Source organism: Heteronotia binoei, chromosome 16 (genome assembly GCF_032191835.1).
Source record: "Heteronotia binoei isolate CCM8104 ecotype False Entrance Well chromosome 16, APGP_CSIRO_Hbin_v1, whole genome shotgun sequence".
Taxonomy (NCBI): domain Eukaryota; kingdom Metazoa; phylum Chordata; class Lepidosauria; order Squamata; family Gekkonidae; genus Heteronotia; species Heteronotia binoei.
This window is the reverse complement of record NC_083238.1, coordinates 47,442,578-47,465,372: the sequence shown is the minus strand read 5'-3', so window position 1 is coordinate 47,465,372 and position 22,795 is coordinate 47,442,578. Positions and strand designations below refer to the sequence as shown.

The 22,795-nt window shown below is 43.5% G+C and overlaps 1 protein-coding gene across 1 annotated transcript in view; it reads left to right on the top strand.

Annotated features, from left to right (window-relative positions):
* LOC132585286 (cytochrome P450 20A1) overlaps positions 1-22,795 on the top strand; it is a 46,184-nt gene that overhangs the window by 7,986 nt on the left and 15,403 nt on the right. Inside the window, exons 4-6 of the mRNA XM_060257092.1 lie at positions 6,222-6,367; positions 10,192-10,359; positions 18,543-18,621. Coding sequence (XP_060113075.1) covers positions 6,222-6,367; positions 10,192-10,359; positions 18,543-18,621 — 393 coding nt within the window. The remainder of the gene's footprint in view (positions 1-6,221; positions 6,368-10,191; positions 10,360-18,542; positions 18,622-22,795) is intronic.

Sequence of the window (22,795 nt, the reverse complement as noted above, 5' to 3'; positions counted from 1 at the left end):
AAATGCTAAGAGACACCATAAATTTTAAATGACAAAACAGTGTAATGTGAAGGTCAGTGGTGTTCTGGCCAGGCTTGCACATAGATATTCAAATGAACAAGAACACGCTTCAAAAGGGTATTCCCACAAATCAGTTCAAAAGTAGTTCAACAAAACTTTCCAATCATAAAGGAATATCCATATTACAGTATTTAGTTCAAGGGGGTTAAAGGAAGCCCTTCCAAAGACGTCTGTTCTAGATATCAAGACGTTTCATCCGTCTTTCTTCAGTTTGGAGGCTTATTTGAGAGCCAGTTTGGTGTAGTGGTTTAATGCACGGACTCTTATCTGGGAGAACCGGGTTTGATTCCCCATTCCTCCACTTGCAGTTGCTGGAATGACCTTGGGTCAGCCATAACTCTCATAGGAGTTGTCCTTGAAAGGGCAGCTGCTGTGAGAGTCTTCTCAGTCCCACCCACCTCACAGGGTGTCTGTTGTAGGGGAGGAAGATAAAGGAGATTGTGAGCCGCTCTGAGACTCTGAGATTCAGGGTGGAGGGAGGAATATAAATCCAGTGTCGTCATCTTCTTTAGTTATCACTGGAACCCAATCTTTACAATACATTCATAAAAAACCAACAAGGTTCAAAACATGTTAGATTTCCAGGTACCTGTGGAAATTGACATTTCAGTGAATCCGAAGTTTGTTCCTCTGGTTTGTTAGGCTTCAGCTTGCAAACAGAGATATTTAATTTTTTATGTACTTTCTTCACTTAGACCCCAATCTTTCTCCCTAATGGGGACCCAAAGTGGTGGATGTTGTTCTCTTCTCTTTTTTATCCTCACACCAACTCTGTGAGGTAGGTTAGGCTCAGAGTGTGTGATCAGCCCATGGTCACCCAGCAAGCTTCTATAGCAAAGTGGGGATTCAAACCTGGGTCTCCCAGTTCTTGGAGGATTTGCCTGGCAGAGAGAAGGCATATTGGTGGTAGAAAGTGCTGTCAAGGTTCTCCCAACTTATGGTGACTCTTCATGGCGTTTTCCAGGCAAGAGGAATTTTTGTATTGCCTGACTCTGCATAGCAACCCTGATATTTTTTTGAATTTTTTTGAATTTTATTTTTATTTGATTTGATTTGTATCCCGCCCTCCCCACCGAAGCAGACTCAGGGCGGCTCACGGCATAAAACATCACAGAGTTAAAACAATACATATTATAAAATAATACATTCTATAAAATTATACATTTAAAGATTAAAACAACCTATCATTTGGTGCTCAGATCTAGATATTGTCTTGTTCGATTTTACAGTGTGACGGTATTCTATCTATGATGCAGACTCCATATCCAAATCCAAATGCCTTTATTGGCATAGAAATAAAAAGTACAGCATAGCAAATTTACATGGAGTTTCAGCTATAAAAACCAGTCAGACATCAAGAAGGGGAGCTAGTCTTTTGCTCCCTGATTGTTATGGCAGCCAAAAGGTACTTTGCGACCAGGCTTGTGATATGGGAACATTGGTCAGATAGCAGAAAAAAACCTAACTTCACTTCAGGTAATCCATAAAAATTAGACAGAATAGGTTTGATTATGCAGTCCCGCACTTCCCCATAAAAATCACAATAAAGTAAGACATGGGCGACCGTTTCAAGGTACCTTCCATTACATTGGCAGACTCTTATCTTGATAAGGGATTTTGGCATAGACTCCATATCAATTAAAGGCCAGCTGGAAGAGGACTGTTTTGCAGGCCCTGCGGAACTGACCAAGATTCTGCAAGGCCTGTATTTCCTCTGGGGGTTGATTCCACCAGTGGGGGGCAGCGATCGAAAAGGCCCTTTCCCCGGTGGCCTTCAATTTGGCCTCCTTCGGCCCAGGGATTACCAATAGATTTTGAGAACTGGATCGAAGCACCCTCTGGAGAGTATATGGGAAGAGGCGGTCCCTAAGGTAGGCAGGTTCTTGGCCATATAGGGCTTTAAAGGTAATAACCAGCACCTTGTAACAAATATTTCTCGATGGTCTCTCATCCAAATACTAACCAGGGTCAACTGCGTTTAGCTTCTGAGATCTGATGAGATCATGCTTGCCTGGGCCATTCAGGTCAGGGTGAAGGGAGATTATAAGCAGTTTTTCTAGCAAGGGAACCAAACAAGGAGTGGTCTTGCAATGATTATCTAAGGAGGGAATGTGGAGCAGATGCATAGCAAGAAAAGACTTCTTCCTGAAGCCCAGTCTGTTGTGAAAATCTCAAGGCGCTCATCTAATAACTGAAAGATCAGGGTGGCCAAATATGCTTAACCTAAGAGCCACACGGAATAAACCTCAGATGTTTGAAAGCCACAAGACATGGACATCAGATGTTTCCGAACTGCCAGGAAGGAAGGGAAGGCAGGCAAATAGATGAAGGCAAGAAGAGGTGGAAAGAAAGCAACTTTAAATGCATTCGCCAAGCCGCCAGCTGGCTTGGCTTGGAGAATGATTTAAAGAGAGAAATGCCTTCTCCAAGCTGGCCAACGGGGGCTTTGAGAGCCACACAATGTGTGAAAGAGCCACGTGTGGTTCCTGAACTGCAGTTTGGCCACTCCTCTGATAGATAGTAGATAATAACTGATAATTTACAGCCAGTGTGGCATAATGATAGAGTGTTGAAATTGGAATTGCATGACTCAGCCATGGAAGCTTGGGCCAGTCGCAAACTTTCAGTCTAACTTACCTCACAGGGTTGTTTTTGAGGATAAAATGGAGGGAAAGAGAACAACGTGAACCACTTTGGGTCTCCATTGGAGAGAAAGGCAGGGTATAAATGAAATAACGAGGCAACAGTGTCTGAGGCCAAATGGACAAGCACTTAGAAGTTTTGTGTCCAAAGCTCCCAGTTATTTTTAAAACTCAGTTATCAGGTACATATGGCCCCAAGCTGGATCAGAGCCATGGCATTCTGGGAAGGGAGAGAGGTTAAGTATTCCCTCTGGTCCTGCTTTCCTCATCTGAAATGTCTGCAGCCCTGAATGAATCGGGGCCCTATGTGCCTAATACCTGAATTTTAAAAATGCCCAGAGCTCCAAGTGCTGGCATTTCGTCTAGATTGACTCTGAGAGACACCAGTTCAAGGCCGGTATTTACCAAAGAAGCTCTTCCTGCCTCAGAAGGGAACAGGGGGAGGTCTTCAGCCTCAAGACCTCAGGTTTTACATGCCGAAGTCACAGCAGGAGAGAAGGTTAAGCTTTTCTCCTGATGCTTTTTAATACAGTGCTTGCCTTTTAAAGAGGAACCTGGCATTTAGTAAGCCTGTTGTTTCTTATGGAACGAAAGGTTGCAAAATTCCTGAGGCAAACCTGCTTGTCAGAGAGAGAGAGAATTTAGAGGGATTCCCTGGGGGGGCAGGGGGAGGAATGACCAAGTTGTTGGACTTGAATAATATTCAAAAGCTATTCTGAGACTGAGACTTCGCAAAAGCTTTCTGAGGGGACAACGATAAGGGGCCATTTTTGCATTATCCAGGGACAGTGAGGGAAAAAACACAAATGTCATCCTCTCTCCCCTTCTCTTTGTGTCTTCTCTGAAACAGGGAAGCAGATATGCATGTCCCCCTACATCTAATGTAGGTTCTGTCCCCCAAAGCAAGGATGTGTCCCTGTGTCTGCACTCTTGCTTGTGACCAGTATTCCCTCTAAGCTGAGTTAGCATGAGCTAGTTCACAGATTTTTAGCCTCCAGCTCACACATTTTTGTCTTAGCTCAGGAAAAATGGTCCCAGAGCACAATAATGTATGCAGTAGCTCACAACTTTAATGCCAGTAGCTCACAAAGTAGAATTTTTCCTCACAAGACTCTGCAGCTTAGAAGGAACATTGCTTGTGACCCATAAGGGTATGAAACAGGAAAAGCAAGCTCCATTATCTCTGTCATCACTTCCAGTGAAGTATTGTTAATCATCTCCCAAGCCCATTTTTTAGTTTTCACCAATATTGAAGGTTTATGATCTCCGGAGATTTCTTTGCTAAGGAATAGCTTGGAAGCTTCATGTTCTGCATTCTCTAGCTGCAGAACCCTGCAAGGCTGTAGTTGGGATTTCAAATTTTAGAAGAGCAGGTTTTATACCCTGCTTTTCACTACTTGAAGGAGTCTCAGAGTGACTTACAATCTCTTTCGCTTCCTCTCCCCACAATGGGCACCTTGTGTGAGGTAGGTGGGGCTGAGAGAGGTCTGAGAGAACTGCTCTTGTGAGAACAGCTCTGAGAGAACTGTGATTGGCCCAAGGTCACCCAGCAGGTGTCATGTGGAGGAGGAGTGGAGAATCAAAGCTGGTTTTCCAGATGAGAGCCCACCATTCTTAACCACTATACTGTACTGCAGATGAATTCCATAGAATACTTCACAAGGAAAGAGCCTTAGGATTGTGAGATGATTTTGATGTATTGTGGCTGTGCTTACTCTGTGTCTGTAGTCTCACCTGGACACATATCCTGTGACTGCCACACACTGCAATTTTGTGACAGGTACAGATGTACCCGTGTTGAAGGAAGTGGGAGGTGGCCTGGTGGGGAAAAAAGGTACCCTCTTCTCTATAAGGGATTTTGTACTATCACAGGGTGGGAGGGATATCCCCACATTTTAAGAATAATAAAATTTGTCTTGGTTGGTTGGGTGTAAATTAATTTGAGCATAGAACTTGTAGCCTGCGGCAAGAACTGGGTGGAGGAGGGGGGTGGGTGAGATCGAATAATTGTATCACCTGCAGGAAGAAGTTATAAAATTAAATCAATGTGGACAGTCGTGATTATTTTTATAAGCTACCAGGTCGAAAAGGAGTCTTACGGCACTTTCAAGATGCACTGATTTATCCAAGCGTAAGGTTTTGTTGGGCCCATTTTGGAATTACTGAGAGGTCTGGGTCAGTTGACCATGATCAGGGGTGGAATTCTAGCAGGAGCTCCTTTGCATATTAGGCCACACGCCCCAATGTAGCCAATCCTCCAAGAGCTTAGAAGGCTCTTTTTTGTAAGCTCTTGGAGAATTGGCTACATCAGGGGTGTGTGGCCTAATATGCAAAGGAGCTCCTGCTAAAATTCCACCCCTGACCGTGATCCATATGAAATAATTTGGCTTATGCTGGGTATTGTGTGGGGAACAGTTTTTTGGGATGGTCCATTTCGGAGTGGCCTTTCTGGTTGTCTTACTCGTCCTGTAAGAATAACAGCCTGCCTCAGCACAGTTGTTATCGCCCTCACAGTTAAAGAGAACAATAAGTGGTTGTAAGTTGTGTTTGGGACATAGTGCTGAGGTAAATTACGTGAGGAAATGTAAGCTTTCTCTTCTTCTCTTATCGTTATTTCATCAAGCTAAAAGCCTTTGCCCTTTCTTTCCCTCTCATTTGAAGGGTGGAAAAAACCTCCCTTTCCCTCCGTACAGTAAGGAAGACCTAAAGGTGTAAATCTCTTTTTAAAAGGCCTGTAATAATTAAACATACCCTTGTGGATGGCTGTTTTGCCTGTGCACAGCTTTCTTGCCTCCCGTTTTGTGCTTTTTCTTAATGCTATCGAACCGAGCTGGGAGGGAAAACTTCCATCAATTTAATTCGACCGCCTGTAAATTGGGCTTTGAGCAAAGAAAAAGAATTGAGCGAGCAATAGAAGTCTCTTCGGCTGTGGAAATGAAAGGCCTCGTCCTTTGAATAGTTTTGGACCGATTTCCGGCTCTGCTGGATATCTCCATTATACTTTGTGTGTTTTAGGTTTGTATTGCTCGTGGCATATTTGCCTTGGCTTCGCAGCCAAGCTCCTTTTATTTAACACACTTTTTTTTTTAGTATTCTGAGAGGGAGGATAAAAACAAAGCTCTCTCAGGATCTGTGTGCAAAATCTGCATTAATTTTTTTTTTAAATCTTGGTTTGATTTGCATGACCTCAGACATATATAACATGGATGTCACACTGTTGTATACAAAGGGGTGTGTGTGTGTGTGATGTTTTCCCCATGAGAACTGGGATCTGAGATGCTGCCCTGCGTGTCTTGAAAATCTGTTATCTATTGCAACAGTAGCACAGCCATGTTCCCTGGGAACAATACTGCAGAATTTATAAACCAGCTGCATTTGGAGTTTTTGGGTGTGTGTGCATTGTTGTTAATTGAAATGAGCTGGAGGGAACATCGTTTGTGAAGTGCTTTGCTGCTGATCTAGACCTTTTAACAAGCATTGTAGAGATTTCTGCTTGACTTTGGTCTCCCCATCTTTCAGCGGATCCTTTTGAAACGATGCTGAAGTCCTTGCTGCGGTATCAGTCGGGCCTCGGCGGAGATATGGGCGAGAGCTGCCTGAGGAAAAAGCTGTATGAAACTGGAGTGGCCAAGTCACTGCAGAGTAACTTTCCAACCATCCAGAAGGTGAATGGCTTCAATGGAAGGCTGTCTTTTGACTTATGGGTTAAGGGATATTTTAGATGGAAGTCCTTGATGTGGTCCTGGAAGGTGCCTGTGAAGATGCCACAGCGATCAGGTAGATTCACAAAGCAATAAGCAATCCTTCAGGTATGTAGAGCAGGGGTGGCCAAACTGTGGCTCGAGAGCCACATGTGACTCTTTCACACACATTGTGGCTCTTGAAGCCCCCAGTGCCTTGTCAGCTGGCTTGGATAATGCATTTAAAGTTAAAGTTGCTTTCTCTCCACCTTTCTCCTCCTTCCTTCCTTCCTTCCTTCCTTCCTTCCTTCCTTCCTTCCTTCCTTCCTTCCTTCCTTCCTTCCTTCCTTCCTTCCTTCCTTCCTTCCTTCCTTCCTTCCTTCCTTCCTTCCTTCCTTCCTTCCTTCCTTCCTTCCTTCCTGTTTTGTGGCTCTCAGACATCTGACGTTCCTGTCTTGTGGCTCTCAGATATCTGGCATTAATTCTATGTGGCTCTTACATTAAGCAGGTTTGGCCACCTCTGATATAGAGCTTTGAAGGTCAGTAGAAAAACTCTGGATTTTTTTCACTTAAGGAGATGGCTTGGAACATAAGAACATAAGAGAAACTTTGTTGGATCAGGCCAGTTGCTTCTTGACCCTTATACAGGTTTCTCAGGAGACAGCTGAGGTGGGCTGGTACTCCCATCTGTTTAAGGACTTGCCACAGTTTGTTGTGATCCACACAATCAAAGGCTTTAGCATAGTCAATGAAGCAGAAATAGACGTTTTTGTGGTACTCTCGTGCTTTCTCCATAATCCAGCGAATCTTGGCAATTTGATCTTTAGTTCCTCTACCTTTCTGGAACTCAGCTTGGACTTCTGGTAGTTCCCAATCTGCATACTGCTGGAGCCTATCTTGTAGGATCTCTGACATGACCTTGCTGGCATGTGGAATGAGTTCAATGGTGCGATAGTTTGAACATTTCTTGGCATTACCCTTCTTTGGGATTGGAATATAAACTGACCTTTTCCAATCCTGTGGCCACTGTTGCGTTTTCCAAATTTGTTGACATAGTGAGTGTATCACTTTAACAGCATCATCTTTTAGGGCTCTGAATAGCTCAGCTGGGATACCGCCATCTCCTCTGGCTTTGTAGTTCCATCTGTAGTGGCTAATAGTCACTGATGGGCCTCTGCTCTGTGTGTTTTCCCAGTCCTCTCTTGAAGCTGGCTGTGCTTGTAGCTGCAGTGAATTCCGCGTGAGCTAATTACTCTTTGGGTAAAGAAGTACTTCCTTTTATCCATTTTAAGGTTACCTCTCATCAATTTTATTGCGTCCCATGAGTTCTGGTATTGTGAGAAGGGAAGAAAAATATTTCTTTCTCTGCTTTCCCTATCCCATGTGTAATTTTGTTAACCTCTCTCATGTCACGCCTCAGTCGTCATTTCCTACCATGTCACCCCTTCAATTGTTTCTTATCTGTGGTTATATTTGCTTGGAGGTCTTGGACATAAATACGACAAACAGCAAATAATCAATCCAGAGCCACTGGGATAAAAGGCACGTCCATGTCTCGTCCTATTGATTGCATTGACTTACACTATGCAATCTTCTCTTAGGCTCAGTGCGAAAAGACAGCCTGTAAATAAAAGTAAGAACTTTAAATAGTGATAGGTCATAGCAGCTGAAGTCCCTTTATATGTGGCCCAGTAATTATGTAGGAACTGCTGTTGAGGTTGCTGTTTTATTAACAATTGGGTTTTAAGATAGGGTCAGCTAGTAAATGGCCAGATTGATTGTTTAAGGTACTGTTTCAATTGGTTATAAAACAGTATCTTGATCCACGCCGCAGGGGTGACCAAACTGTGGCTCGGGAGCCACATGTGGCTCTTTCACACATATTGTATGGCTCCCAAGGCCCCCACCACCTAAAAGGCACATCTCTCTTTAAATAACTTCTCCAAGCCAGCCAGTGGCTTAGAGAATACATTTAAAGTTAAAGTTGCTTTCTTTCCCCCTCTTCCCCTTCCATCTATTTGCAGCTCTCAAACATCTGACATTCCTGTCTTTTGGCTTTCAAACATCTGACATCTGTGTCTTGTGGCTGTCAAACACCTGATGTTTATTCTGTGTGGTTCTTGTGTTAAGCAAGTTTGGCCACCCCAATCAAGAGCTTTGCATGTACTCTGACATATATGGAAGTCTTATGCACAAAGATATCCTCATTCATTTCTGTCCATCCTCCAGTTTCGTGTAGTGATTACGAGTGCGGACGCTAGTCTGGGAGAACTGGGTTTGATTCCCTACTTCTCCACAAGGCCTGCTGGGTGACCTTGGGTCAGTCACAGTTCTTTCAGAGCTCTCTCTGCCCTACCTACTTCACAAGGGTGTCTGTTGTGGGGAGAGGAAGGGAAGGCAATTGTAAGCTGCTCTGAGATGCCGAGTGAGGGGTGGGGTACAAATCCAGTCTGTTCCTGTTTTCTTCTTCATCTCCTCCTCACTTGCATTCCTTAGCACAGGGGTGGTCAGCGGTAGTTCTCCAGATGTTTTTTGCCTACAACTCCCATCAGCATGGCCAATGGCTGGGGCTGATGGGAGTTGTAGGCAAAAAACATCTGGAGAGCTACCGTTGGCCACCCCTGCCTTAGCACATTCAGGAGGGGCCCTTTCTAGTGAAATAGGCATGAGACATAAATAGTTCCCCGTGTTGTTGGAGCCCTCCTGCCTTTGAAGCCTTGCTAGTTTGAGGATCTAACCATGTTATCATTGCTAAGGTTATTGTTCTGATGTAATAACAAAAAAAAGCAAAAACATACAAGAAGACTGCAGATTTATACCCCGCCCTTCTCTCTGAATCCGAGACTCAGAGCAACTTACAATCTTCTATATCTTCTCCCCCCACAACAGACACCCTGTGAGGTGGGTGGGGCTGAGAGGGCTCTCCCAGAAGCTGCCCTTTCAAGGACAACTCCTACAAGAGCTATGGCTGACCCAAGGCCATTCCAGCAGTTGTAAGCGGAGGAATGGGGAATCAAACCCAGTTCTCCCAGATAAGAGTCCGCACACTTAACCACTACACCAAACTGGCTCTCCGCAGCCGCTCACAAAAAGTCCACAGTAGCTATAAGCATTCCCTGCAATACACTCTTATTCAAAGTCCTCTTATTTAAGGTCTGATATTGTGAGTAACAAACTATCTTGTACATATAAATGACCTTGTCGTACAATTAAATTTCAACAGTTCCCCACAGTGACAGGGTCCCAGTGTTTCCATGGTACATTCCAATAGTCAAGGTGAGGAAGCAGCAATAGTCCACAGTCATCTATCTTCTTAGCCCAAGGCTTACATCAAGTTAAATAAGCAAAATGGTTTCAGCGTCAGATCATCCAGGGTTGCATTCCAAGTTGTTGGTTTTTTGTAGCAGGAGCTCCTTTGCATATTAGGCCACACACCCTGATGTAGGCAATCCTCCTGGAGTTTACAGGGCCTACTGTAAGCTCCAGGACTGGCTACATAGGAGGGGTGTGGCCTAATATGCAAAGGAGTCCCTGCTACAAAAAAAACCCTGCTTACATCAATTAAGGAGCAAAATAATTGCAGTGCCAGAAAATAATTGCAGTGCCAGGGACATTTTCGGCATCAGTGGCTTTCCTTAGCTGGATGTTTCCACAGTTATTCCATATTTTCATACCCAGAGGGTTTGCACAAATTCAGCACACCAGTCAAACCACCATCTTCCAGCGTCTGATATGTAGTATTGCTTTCCCAGACTTTTGCAAATGGCGCAATGTCTACAGTTCTCTTTCATTCTTTCATTTTGGGTAAGCTGTCGGAAGAACTGCTAGCCAAGTGGCTGTCCATCCCAGAGTCCCAGCACGTGCCTCTCAGCCAGCACATGTTGGGGTTTGCGATGAAAGTGGTGACCCAGATCGCGATGGGCAGTCGGTTTGAAGATGACCAGGAAGTAATCCGATTCCGCAAGAACCACGATGCGGTAGGTCTAGAGGAGGAGGAATTCAATTTTGAGTTAGTTTTTGTCAGTGGGTTGATGCTTGCGTTTCAAGAGTGCTGTGCTGCCCGCCTGGGATGGCTCCCCTCAAGACGGGGGTTGCTAATTACAGATGGTCTCCCTGATTTTCTTTGGGAAATTTTGTGGAGCGCTCATTCCTTTGGGTTTTTTTCTGCAAAGACACCTTCCCAGAAAGTCTGCCCATAGATTTGTGTGGGACTACTCCATTTTCAGTCTTTCTTCCCCGTCCCCCACCCACTGAGACAATGCCCATGGTGTCAGTGTAAGTCTGAGAGTGATGTAGACTGTTTGCAACCCTCTCTTGTTTCAAAGAAATCAGGGCAATCCAGGACTTTTTTTTCTTGCAGGAACTCCTTTGCATATTAGGCAACACCCCCTTGATGTAGCCAATCCTCCAAGAGCTTACAAGGCTCTTTTTTGTAAGCTCTTGGAGGACTGGCTGATACATGGGGAAGTGGCCTAATATGCAAAGGAGCTCCTGCTAGAATTCCACCCCTGCCCTGTAAATGCTTGGAGGATTGGCTACATCAGGGGTGTGTGGCCTAATATGCAAAGGAGCTCCTGCTAGAATTCCACCCCTGCCATGTAAGCTCTTGGGGGATTGGCTACATCAGAGGGGTGTGGCCTAATATGCAAAGGAGTTCCTGCTACAAAAAATGCTCTGAATATGGCACTTTCCCAGTACTTAGCTGGAACAGCCCTTGCTGTTGCAGTTAGTATTTCAAGAAGTTTCCTGTGAATAGCAAGAACATAAGGATGCCATGGATTTTAGTACCTACTGGAAAAGTGTCAGAAATGTAACACTTCAGGATTGGCTCTTAAAAGTACAAGAATACCGTATAATAGATAAACTATCTGACTCTGGCTTGGGTGAATCTGACCAGTGTTCCCTCTAAGCTGAGTTAGTGTGAGCTAGCTCACAGTTTTTTAGCCTCCAGCTCACACATTTTTGTCTTAGGAAAAATAGCCCCAGAGGAAGCTCATTGATGCAGTAGCTGACAGCTTTAATGTTAGTAGCTCACAAAGTAGAATTTTTTTTCACAAGACTCCATAGCTTAGAGAGGGATTATTGATGACCCCAGCATTTCAAAATTTGCTTCAGTTTGGTTTCCTTTTCTGGACTATTTAGCTAAGGAAAAAAATTTTGAACCCATTCTTAATGCCATTTATTAGACTTTGTTAATAGACTTTGTTAATTTTTTGAAAACATTGTAGCTACTTTAAAAGACTGGTTTCTTCTCTTTGTTGTAGTTTGCTGTTTTTCCTGAATGTTTTTGTATGCACTTACCCACCATTTCTTATTGCTATAACGACTGGTTATTCTTCGATAAAATTATTTTCAAAATGCAAAAATACCCAAAACACACCTGTGAAGTTGGCTAAGTTAAGCCATAGACTTGGTTCAGGCATCACACAGAACTGTGGTTCAGCGAAACGAACCATAGTTCATGTGATCATCCAAGTGGATGCCACTGGGCTTGCTGTGGTTAGTTAGGATACATCAAGGGTGGCCGAACGGTGGCTTGGGAGCTGCATGTGGCTCTTTCACACATGTTGTGTGGCTCCCGAAGCCCTCACCACGCCATTGGCTGGCTTGGAGATGGCAGTTAGATCACTTCTCCAAGTCAAGCCAGCCAGCAGCTTTGAGAATGCATTTAAAGTTGCTTTCTTTCCACCTCTCCCTCCCCCATCTATTTGCCTGCTTGCCTGCCTTCCTGTCTTGAGAGCCAGTTTGGTGTAGCGGTGAAGTGTCTTATCTGGGAGAACCAGGTTTGATTCCCCACTCCTCCACTTGCACATGCTGGAATGGCCTTGGGTCAGCCATAGCTCTGGCAGAGGTTGTCCTTGAAAGGGCAGCTGCTGTGAGAGCCCTCTCAGCCCCACCCACCTCACAGGGTGTCTGTGGTGGGGGAGGAAGATAAAGGAGATTGTGAGCTGCTCTGAGTGGAGGGCAGGATATAAATATCTTCTTCTTCTTGCAGCTCTCAAACTGCAAGAATGGTGTCTGTTGTGTGTGTGGGGGAAGGAGATTGTGAGCCGCTATGAGATTCAGAGTGGAGGGCAGCATATAAATCCAATAACTGGGGGGGGGGCGTCACTTCACTATGGCGGGCACATTTTAGAGAGGCGCCAACAACTCTCCCCTAAATACCTGCTATAGATCAAAGCACTCACTCACTCACGGCAAAAAAAGTATGAGAAAAAAATTGCGCTCTTCTTCCAGTTTGGTGTAGTGGTTAAGTGTGCGGACTCTTATCTGGGAGAACCGGGTTTGATTCCCCACTCCTCCACTTGCACCTGCTGGAATGGCCTTGGGTCAGCCATAGCTATCGGTGAGTTGTCCTTGAAAGGGCAGCTGCTGTGAGAGCCCTCTCCAGCCCCACCCACCTCACAGGGTGTCTGTTGTGGGGGAGGAAGGTAAAGGAGATTGTGAGCCGCTCTGAGACTCTTCGGAGTGGAGGGCGGGATATAAATCCAATATCTTCTTCTTCATCTTCTTCAAGTCGGCAGCAAAATCGACAGAGTCGGTAAGATGTTTTTTCTCACCAAAAGAGACAATTAGTCCCTTGGGCCCTCACAAATCCTGATTCCAATGCCGCTGTGGAGGCAGATTCAGCGCCCTCAACAAAGCAGAATCTTTTAGACCTGAGAAAGGATCTATGCAACTTTTTCACCACCTCACTGTCTAAATTACTCTCTCCAGTTAATATAAAACTTGATGCTCTAATGGCAGAGCTCAAGGAAACGTCTGAAACAGCAGAAAACGCCGCTGAGTTGGCATTTACCTTGCAAGATGAGGTAAAGGCGCTTCAAAACTCAGAACAACACCTAACAGAATGTATTAATCAAATAGAAGCCAGATGGAGATCGTGTCATTTTAAAATTCGCAGGATTGCTGAAGGGGCAGAGGAAAGTGCTTCGACGTTTATTTTTGTAAAAAAATGGCTCAGTAAAACTTTTCCCGCCCATGGAGACGTAGCGATGTCAGTTCTGAATGCTTTCAGAGTGGGATCTATGGCATCAGCACGTAGGGGGCCGACCCAGGGATATCCTAGTGCAGCTCATCTCATCAGCACAACGGGGACGCCATTATGAGAGAGGGAAGACGAGGGGAGATTTCCTTTGATGGGAAGCGTGTGTTATTGCTGCTTGATTTATCCCCAGAAACCCTGTCCAAAAGCTGTCGGTTAAACTTGGTTTCCAGCAAACTCTTTGAAATTAAAATCAAATTCCGTTGGAACCCCGTCTCAGGCATAATTGTATTCAAAAACGGCTCTATTTGCCAAGCTTTGGATGGTCTAACTGGCAAAGTGCTGTGAGCAGCTCTGAATGTGAAAGGTGGAGGAAAAGACTCTCATGGAACTGGCGGCACCTAATGACTCTTAAGAGTATATCTGTTTGCAAGAAGTTTTTCACTGTTAAGGCTCTTTTAGTATTTGTCTATTGGTTAATAAGTTTTGAGGAACGGAAAAGTGTTTGTTTCTGCATATTAAATAGCCCGTTAATATTCTGCTTAGGGTAGAGGAGTTCAACATGGATGCATAGAGTTCAATGGCTTGTTTGGCTGTTTGTTGGTGTGAATGTTAGTGTGGTGCGTTACCTTAGTTGTGTGGGAGTGCATGAATGTTTATTCACATATTAATTCTATATAACGGTATGAGTGAGAGTTAGATTGTTTAGGAGTCTGAATGATGTGTGAAAGTATATATGGTCATGGTATAAATAATAATCCCAAATGTAATTCACTTTAAGTAATGAGTAGATCAAATATGAATTTAAAATTGACTGTAATATAGTTATGAATTAATTATTAGTGTGGTGTGTATGTATGTGTTAGGGAAGTTTGTGCTTTGTTGGGTAGTGTGAGTGTTATTGATTATAGTGTATGAATGCTGATTCCCATTGTTTCATATGATTGTCAGAATGATTTTGTATGTTAGTGAATATATGAGTGAATTATATGTCAGTATTAATTTTATTTGTTGTTGTTGTGCAATAGATGTTAAGAACTGCTAAATAGCAAACCTCTACATGGACTAATTTCTGCACAAGTCCTTATAAGCTTTATCACATTTTATTCCCATTAAGTTCATGTTTTTCTTTCTTTTTACAAAAATGATTGTAAATTATAAGAATAAGTTTCTTTCCTATTATTATTTCTCCCTTTTGAGGTGCAGTTATGTAAATGAATTAATACTGGCACGTAAGTTGGATTTTTTTTTACTCCTACTATTATTAATTGGCAGTCTTTAAAGCCATGGAGTTTAGCCATCGTGCTTCATGCAAAAAGTTCATAATGCAATGGTTGTCACATTTAACCCATCCCTAGTCTTAGGTACCATAATGTGATATAACTGTTTTTTATATTTCTCCTTATGCTAGCTTCTATAGTTCCATTTACTGCAGCAATATCTCCGAAATATTGCTGAAACACAGAGTTATGCAGAAAAAACTTTCCAATTTAATCTATTCTCTCAAATCTCCTAGCGGTAATCTGATTAACAAATCAAAAGAAATTACCAAACAATTTGTACAATATTATCGAAACTTTTATACCTCATCTAACCCGCAGCAATCTTTAATTAGTGATTATTTAAGAGATATCTACTTTGACTCCAAACTGTCAGAGGAACATATTAAGTTCATGGACCAACCAATTACAGCTTTTGAGGTGCAACAAGTTATAGCCAATATGAAAAATAACAAAGGCCCGGGTAGAGACGGACTACCTGTTGAGTTTTTAAAGAAATTTTTGCCCTCTTTAATACAAGCCTTATTTGAAACTTGCAATAATGTTATGCAGAACAGGTATATTCCACAAACGTGGAAAGAGGCAAGGATTATCGTTTTACATAAACCAGACAAAGACAAATTAAGCACAGCTTTTTATCGCCCAATATCCCTCTTAAATCATGATTTTTAATTTTTTTTTCATCTGTATTAGCAACCAGATTTAACAAAATAATCTCCATTTATGTGCATCCTGACCCAGCTGGTTTCATACTCAACAGATCAATTTCAGATAATATTAGAAAGTCGCTCAATGTTATTCATTTCTGTAAACTCAGTTTCGACTCACTCATGACATCTATCAGAAACAATTTGAACACATGGAGCAAACTACACTTATCTCTGTTGGGAAAAGTGGAACAAATTAAGGTTTTTATAATGCCAAGGTTTTTATTTCTTTTTCAAAATTTGCCTATAGTTATTTCACATAAGGATTTCAAAAGATGGCAGAATCTTCTGTTAGATTATGTGTGGGAACATAAAAAACATTGTGTGGCTTTTCCAGTTCTCACAAAACCCTTAGGCATGGGAGGTTTGGCTCTCCCTATTCTAGAAAAATGCAGCACAGTTAGGAAACATGGTTCGCTTTGCATCTCCCCTTATAGAAAGAGCATGGGTACACATCGAATGGTCATATCTTTTTCCCGACCAACTACATGAGACTATCTGGAACTCTCCCAAAGACAGACCACACTATGTGACCTCTAATCCCTATCTTTCCCACACGTTGCAACTCTGGGATAAATACTGCCATATACTTGTACCTAGAGTATCTCCCATCACTTCTTTTCTGGGCCAATCGTGGTTCCCTGCTGGCAGGGATGTCCATTCCTTTTTGTTATGGAGGGAAAAAGGTATCTTTAGATTGGTGCAAGTATGCCAGAATAATAAAATGCTTTCTCAAGATCAGTTGGTAAGACGTTAGAATTTTTTTCATCTTGCTTACAATATAATCAAGTACATCACTTCTTGCATAACCCAAACATTATCACTTCAGTTTGTAGGCCTTTAAATGCGTTTGAAAAAGCTTTATCATCTCACATACCCAAAGTAAAAGGTTTAATAGCTGTAATTTACAAGGCACTTACCTTTTCAAATTGGCAAAAGTCCACAGCATTACAAAACGCATGGAACAAAGATTGTAAAAATACGCTTTCAGAAGAAAGCTGGGCCAATATTTGGACCTCAAAATTACTGTACACAGTATCTTTAAATATGAGACTACTGCAGTTCAAATTGTATTCTACATGGTACTTGACTCCTTTGCAATTGTACTATGCTAAGAAATCATCTAACCCATACTGTTGGAAGAGCTGTAAGCAAAGGGGTACATTAGTGCATTGTTGGTGGGAATGCGCACGAATTCAGTATTTTTGGAAGCAGGTCATATCTGTCATTGAAAAAATTGTACAGGTTAAGCTTCCTTTAACCCCAGAATCAATTCTGTTAAATAACTGGTCCACCCAAAATGTACCTAGCACTAGAAAAGAAATCACTTCCTGTCAAGCATGCATATTTCTGTGTGCCATGATAGTTCACAGACATAGAGCAGAACACCACCTTAGCCTGTTCCCCCCTCCTTTCCACCCGAAGGGTGCGTAATAAATCCATCTGGCCCAAGGATGTTTAGGTTAGCCTTGCTAGTAACGGTGTAATGTGCCTCTCCCCCAGAATCACACAGCCAGGTCTTATCTGCTCTCAGAGAAAGTGTGAGAAAGGGAGATGTTTTTATTAGCTTTCATTCCTTAGCAATAAAAGAGATAATATGTAGTAGCCTTTTAACCCGTAACTCAAATTGTATCTGTATGTTGTCCTTTGAAGCTATCCTATAAAGCAACTATTCGAATCTGTATACATCATTACTTTCAAGGATTCTGTCCTTGGCAAAGCTATAGAGTTTCTGCAATAAAGCAACTTTTGATTCAATAACAAAAGACTGATTATTGAGAAATATCGATGCTTGACACTTCCTTACTTCTTTTGGCAGCTAAATTGTTACTAGCTAAATCGTGGAAATCTAAGGCAGTCCCCTCAGTCCGGAAATGGTACTCAACGATTTGGGACATAGTCGTGATGGATAAAATAGCTTCAAATTTAGTTAAAATGGATTATTCCGGAAACAAGGAAGATACATTTCTAGAAAAAATAGTTTGGATTTTTTTATTTTATACAATCTAATAAAATACCTGAACTCAAAGTACCACATAAGTACTTAGACTTTGTTAGGGTTTGTAGAATCTTTCGGGCTCAAGTGCTGTGTTCTACTGGAGAAAGTTTTCCTTCCAGACGTTTCGTTCTCAGCTGCGGAGAACATCCTCAGTGGCGTTGCAGCCGGAACAGGCGCTCTGACCTTCTTGGCTGCTGTGCATTGACCTTCTTGGCTGCTGTGCATCACTCAATGCACAGCAGCCAAGAAGGTCAGAGCGCCTGCTCCGGCTGCAACGCCACTGAGGATGTTCTCCGCAGCTGAGAACGAAACGTCTGGAAGAAAAACTTTCTCCAATAGAACACGGCACTTGAGCCCGAAAGATTCTACAAACCCTAATGATGTTACCAGCCATGAAAACCTGAAATCTTTGATAACTTAGCTTTTTATTAATTGAGAATGAGTTTATATATTTAGCTGTAATCTTGCTTTTCTTTAACTCAGTCAACTGTGCAATCGGTTTAATAACAACGACTAATCTAATTATTCTAACTGTTTCATTTGTTTACCGGTTTGTACTGGTTATTGTTATTAGTAAACTTGTCATGTACATATACAGACAAAGATCTTCCCTCTTAGGGGATCTGAAATTATGTGATGTAAGTGGTTTAAAATTCCATTTCATAGCTTTGGATGTAACTTGCATATTAAAGCTGAATAAAGTTTATTTTGGAAAAAAAAATCCAATAACTTCTGCTGCTGCTGTGTCGTTCCCATGTTCTAGCTGGCTGTCTCAGGTTTTTTGCACGCAACGTCTTTGAGTTCTGGAATATTATATAATGTTACAATCATTTGTGGTTTTCCTGTCCTTCGTCTTGCAAGTAATGTCAATCCAGCTGGATCGCCCCTCTAGTGAGCCAGGGAGGTCCTCGGTGCTCTCGGATCTGGCCTTCCACAAGAAAAAAACAGGACTGCCACTGCAGTGCAAGATTGATGGCACTGTCTTGGCTGTATGACTTCCGACCAAGTAATAATTTCAGCTGATTGTAACTGTGCACCACTGTGAAATAACGCAAGTCAGCATCTTAGTTTGCATCGGCATTTACGGAACCAGAGTCCTAATTTTTGTGTTCGTGGCAGGTGGAAGTCAGCCAGATCTCTTTAATAGCTTGGAATGGTAACGCGATCGATTCATTTTTCTTTCCTCCAGATATGGGCAGAAATTGGGAAGGGGTTCTTGGACGGGTCGCTTGACAAAAGCGTGACCAGAAAAAAGATGTATGAAAGCGGTAAGTTCCATTCCTCAGTTTTTGCATGGAGCTCTGTAAGACGGAGGAGTGTCCGTGGTGGTGATCGCACCAAGCAAAAGAACTGCCAGTTGCTGATAGTTTCAGAAGGAGACACCATTTTTGTTTCTTCTTCGCAGGAGTCTCTGAGGGTGTCTTGTGCCTGTTACCACATAATCAAATTAAGTCTGCAATAGCTCTTGCTCTCCATTTTAAAGAAGCTAAGAACACCAAGAAAGCCAGTTTAGTGTAGTGGTTAAATCTGTGAGAGCCGGGTTTGATTCCCCACTCCTCCACTTGCAGCTGCTGGAATAGCTTTGGGTAAGCCATAGCTGTGGCAGAGGTTGTCCTTGAAAGGGCAGCTGCTATGAGAGCTCTCTCAGCCCCACCCACCTCACAGGGTGTCTGTTGTGGGGGAGGAAGGTAAAGGAGATTGTGAGACTCTGAGATCCAGAGCGGAGGGCGGGATGTAAATCCAAGAAGTCCTGAAACACCTTCTCCTCCCCCTTACTTTTGGACTTGTAACATTTCAGTTTGATGAAATGTTCTGGGAAACTCAAAATCTTGAATTCACTCATTGATCCTGACAAAAATGGTATTTTGATACTGTTACCAAAATTACAAAAATCTTGTCTGCTCCTGGGAAGACACACACACACACACACACACACACACTTGTCATAGGATACATTCAGAGAGTTTTGAAATCTTATGTTAGCTGTACTGCGTTTCTCCATCTTATTTGTAGAAGAAAATGTGTGTTTGGGGCAGTGTTCCCTCTAAGCTGAGTTAGTGTGAGCTAGCTCACAGATTTTTAGCCTCCAGCTCACACATTTGTGTCTTAGCTCAAGAAAAATGGCCCCAGAGCACCATAATTTATGCAGTAGCTCACAACTTTAATGACAGTACCTCACAACTTCAATACCAGGAGCTCACAAAGTAGAATTTTTGCTCACAAGACTCTGCAGCTTAAAGGGAACATTGGTGGTGATGGGGAGGGGGTGTTAGTTCCAGAATATTCTCATTTAAAAAAACAAAAAACAGTAATCAACAGTCCTGCCCAAAGCAGGACTTCTCAAAATTCTGGTAGGAGTCCAGTAGCACCTTTAAGACCAATGAAGTTTTATTCAGAATGTAAGCTTTCGTGTGCAGTCATCCTTCGTCAGCCAATGGAATGGGGTACAGTGAGTAGAGCTACATATAGCTGGTGGGCAGTTAAGCATGCAAAGCGGCACAAAGTTAGAATCCAATGGCAAAGTAGTGAAATTAACAAATTGAAAGAACATTTGGTCTGGAGAGCAGATCCACTAAACAGAAGCAGTGCTCAGATTTAATCAAACAGTAACATGTCAGGATGGGAGAAGAGGCAATAAACGCTGCCTCTTAATTGCTCTGTTGCTTGCAAGTCTGGGTTAAACTGGTAGTGATTCTCAGACCTCTGAAAATACATTCATTGCTCCCAAATATATCCAGCTGTCCTCAACCAGAGCCAGGGCTTTTTCAATCCTGGCTCCAACCTGGTGGAACTCTCTGCCAAATGCCACCAGGGCCCTGCGGGACTTAATGCAATTCCACAGGGCCTGTAAGGCAGAGATGTTCTGACAGCTTTTTGGTTGAGGACAGCAACAGTTTTACAGCATGGCTGGCGCTCTTTTCCTCTCTCTCTCTCTCTGTCACTACACCAGTTTGGTGTAGTGGCTAAGTGCACGGACTCTTATCTGGGAGAACCGGGTTTGATTCCCCACTCCTCCACATGCACCTGCTGGAATGGCCTTGGGTCAGCCACAGCTCTGGCAGAGGTTGTCCTTGAAAGGGCAGGTGCTGTGAGAGCCCTCTCAGCCCCACTCACCTCAGAGGGTGTCTGTGATGGGGGAGGAAGATAAAGGAGATTGTGAGCCGCTCTGAGACTCTGTGGTCATTGTCGTCTTCTTCCTCTTCCTCTCTCTCTCTCTGCCATCTTTTCAATCCTGCCTCCTCCTTACCATGCCCATGAGGCAGCAACACAGTTTGGAACGGGTTTTGAAGAATATATTGTTGCCATCCGTAGGCTGTTTTTAAGCATTTATTTATGCATTTTAATTTTGTTATGTCCTGATGTTTTTAACCTCTGTCCTAAATCGCTGAGAGCCCCATGCACTCAGGGATTGGGCGATTCATAAATGTAAAGTATAAATAAATAAAATTTTCACTGAAAAGGTGCATAAAGGATGCCTCGTTGCCTCTTCCCTCACCCTGAATACCCCAGGCAAGCCGAATCTATAATCAGATCTCAGCAGGGTCCGCCCTGGTTAGTACTTGGATGGGAGACCACCAAGGAAGTCCGGGGTTGCTACGCAGAGGAAGGCAATGGCCAGACCACTTGTGAACATCTCTTGCCTTTGAAAACCCCTCCCTAAACCAACTGCGACCTAATGGCACTTTTCAGTAGTCCTTTCTGGGTGAATCTGATGGATAATTGCTCGCATTGCCCCTGGATGGGAGGGGTAGCTGGGTATACACCACTCTGCATATATTCTTTCCACCATGATAGGCCCGCAGTAGGTTTGTCTTGTTTCCAGTGAGAAGTTGCGAGCCAGAAGGCTTCTCCCCACCCCATGCTACACCCCTTACTTCCTATATCAGGAGTGGGGAACATTTTTTTCTGCCAAGGGCCATATGGATATTTAAAACATCATTCGCAGGCCATACAAAATTAACTTAAAAAACAGTGCTCCGCCGAGGGAGAATGATTCAGGCCAGCAAAATGAATGCAAATAATTGTTTTCTATTTGAAGTCATGTGGGGAGAGCCTAATCTGGCACACACACACACAAACACACATACCCAGCCTGCCGCCCTAGGCAAATGCATAGGTCCAGGGCTTTTTTGTAGAAAAAGCCCAGCAGGAACTCAGTAGCATATTAGACCACATCCCCTAATATTAGCATATTAGGTCACACACTCATTAGCATATTAGGCCACCCTGTCTGGGATAATCAAGTGCAAACTGAGCTGGGACAGTAACATTTCCAGGCCTTGCAGCAATTTTGGCCGGCTGGCCAGGCCCCAGGGAGGCTGCCACACAGTACATCTAGGCCCTGCAATCCCTGCCTGGTCCTGGGGAGGCTGCTGCACAGCACAGCTGGGCCCCATGATCCTTGCTGGCCAGCCAGGCCCCAGGGAGGCTGCCACGTGGCTCAGTTCGGCCCAGCAATCCCTGAGGGCCACACCAAGTGACCTCAAGGGCTGCGTACGGCCCTCGAGACGAAGGTTCCCCACCCCTGTCCTATATAACTGTTGTTCTTGGTTCTAGCGTTTGAACACTTAGACCTGCGCTATGGTCCTCAGGCATTCAGCCAAAAAGTCTTGCCGTTAAGCATCGGTGAGAGCAAGTAGGATTATTTCTCTGGCTGCTGGCGGAAATTAAGCATGAAGATGACATTTTGACAGGCCAGGACTGATGTTGGTGGCTAAGGGCAGCAGACTCTAATCTGGAGGAACTCGGTTTGATTCTCCACTCCTCCATCTGCAGCCAGCTGAGTCACCTTGGGTCATTTTGAAAGAGCTCTCTCAGTCCTACCTACCTCACAGGGTGTCTGTTGTGGCGAGAGGAAGAGAAGGAGATTTGTAGGCTGCTCTGAGACTCCAAGTGAAGGGCAGGGTATAAATCCAATCTCTTCTTCTTCCTCATTCTCCTCTTCTTTCTCCTTTTCATCATTCTCCTTTTTCTCTTCCTTCTCCTCTTTTTCTTCCTCCTCCTCTTCTTTCTCCTCCTCCTCTTCTTTCTCTTCTTCCCCCTCTTCTACTTTCTCCTCCTCTTCCTCCTTCTCCTCTTCTTCTTTCTCCTCCTCCTCTTCTTCATTCTCTTCCTCTTCTTCTTTCTCCTCCTCTTTCTCCTCTTCCTCCTTCTCTTCTTCCTCCTCCTCTTCTTCTTTCTCCGCCTCTTCCACCTTCTCCTCTTCTTCTTTCTCCTCCTCTTCTTCTTTCTCTTCCTCCTCTTCTTCCTCCTCCTCTTCTTCTTTCTCCTCCTCCTCTTCTTCCTCCTCCTCTTCTTCTTTCTCCTCCTCTTCTTCTTTCTCTTCCTCCTCTTCTTCCTCCTCCTCTTCTTCTTTCTCCTCCTCTTCTTCTTTCTCTTCCTCCTCTTCTTCCTCCTCCTCTTCTTCTTTCTCCTTCTCTTCTTCCTCTTCTTCTTTCTCCG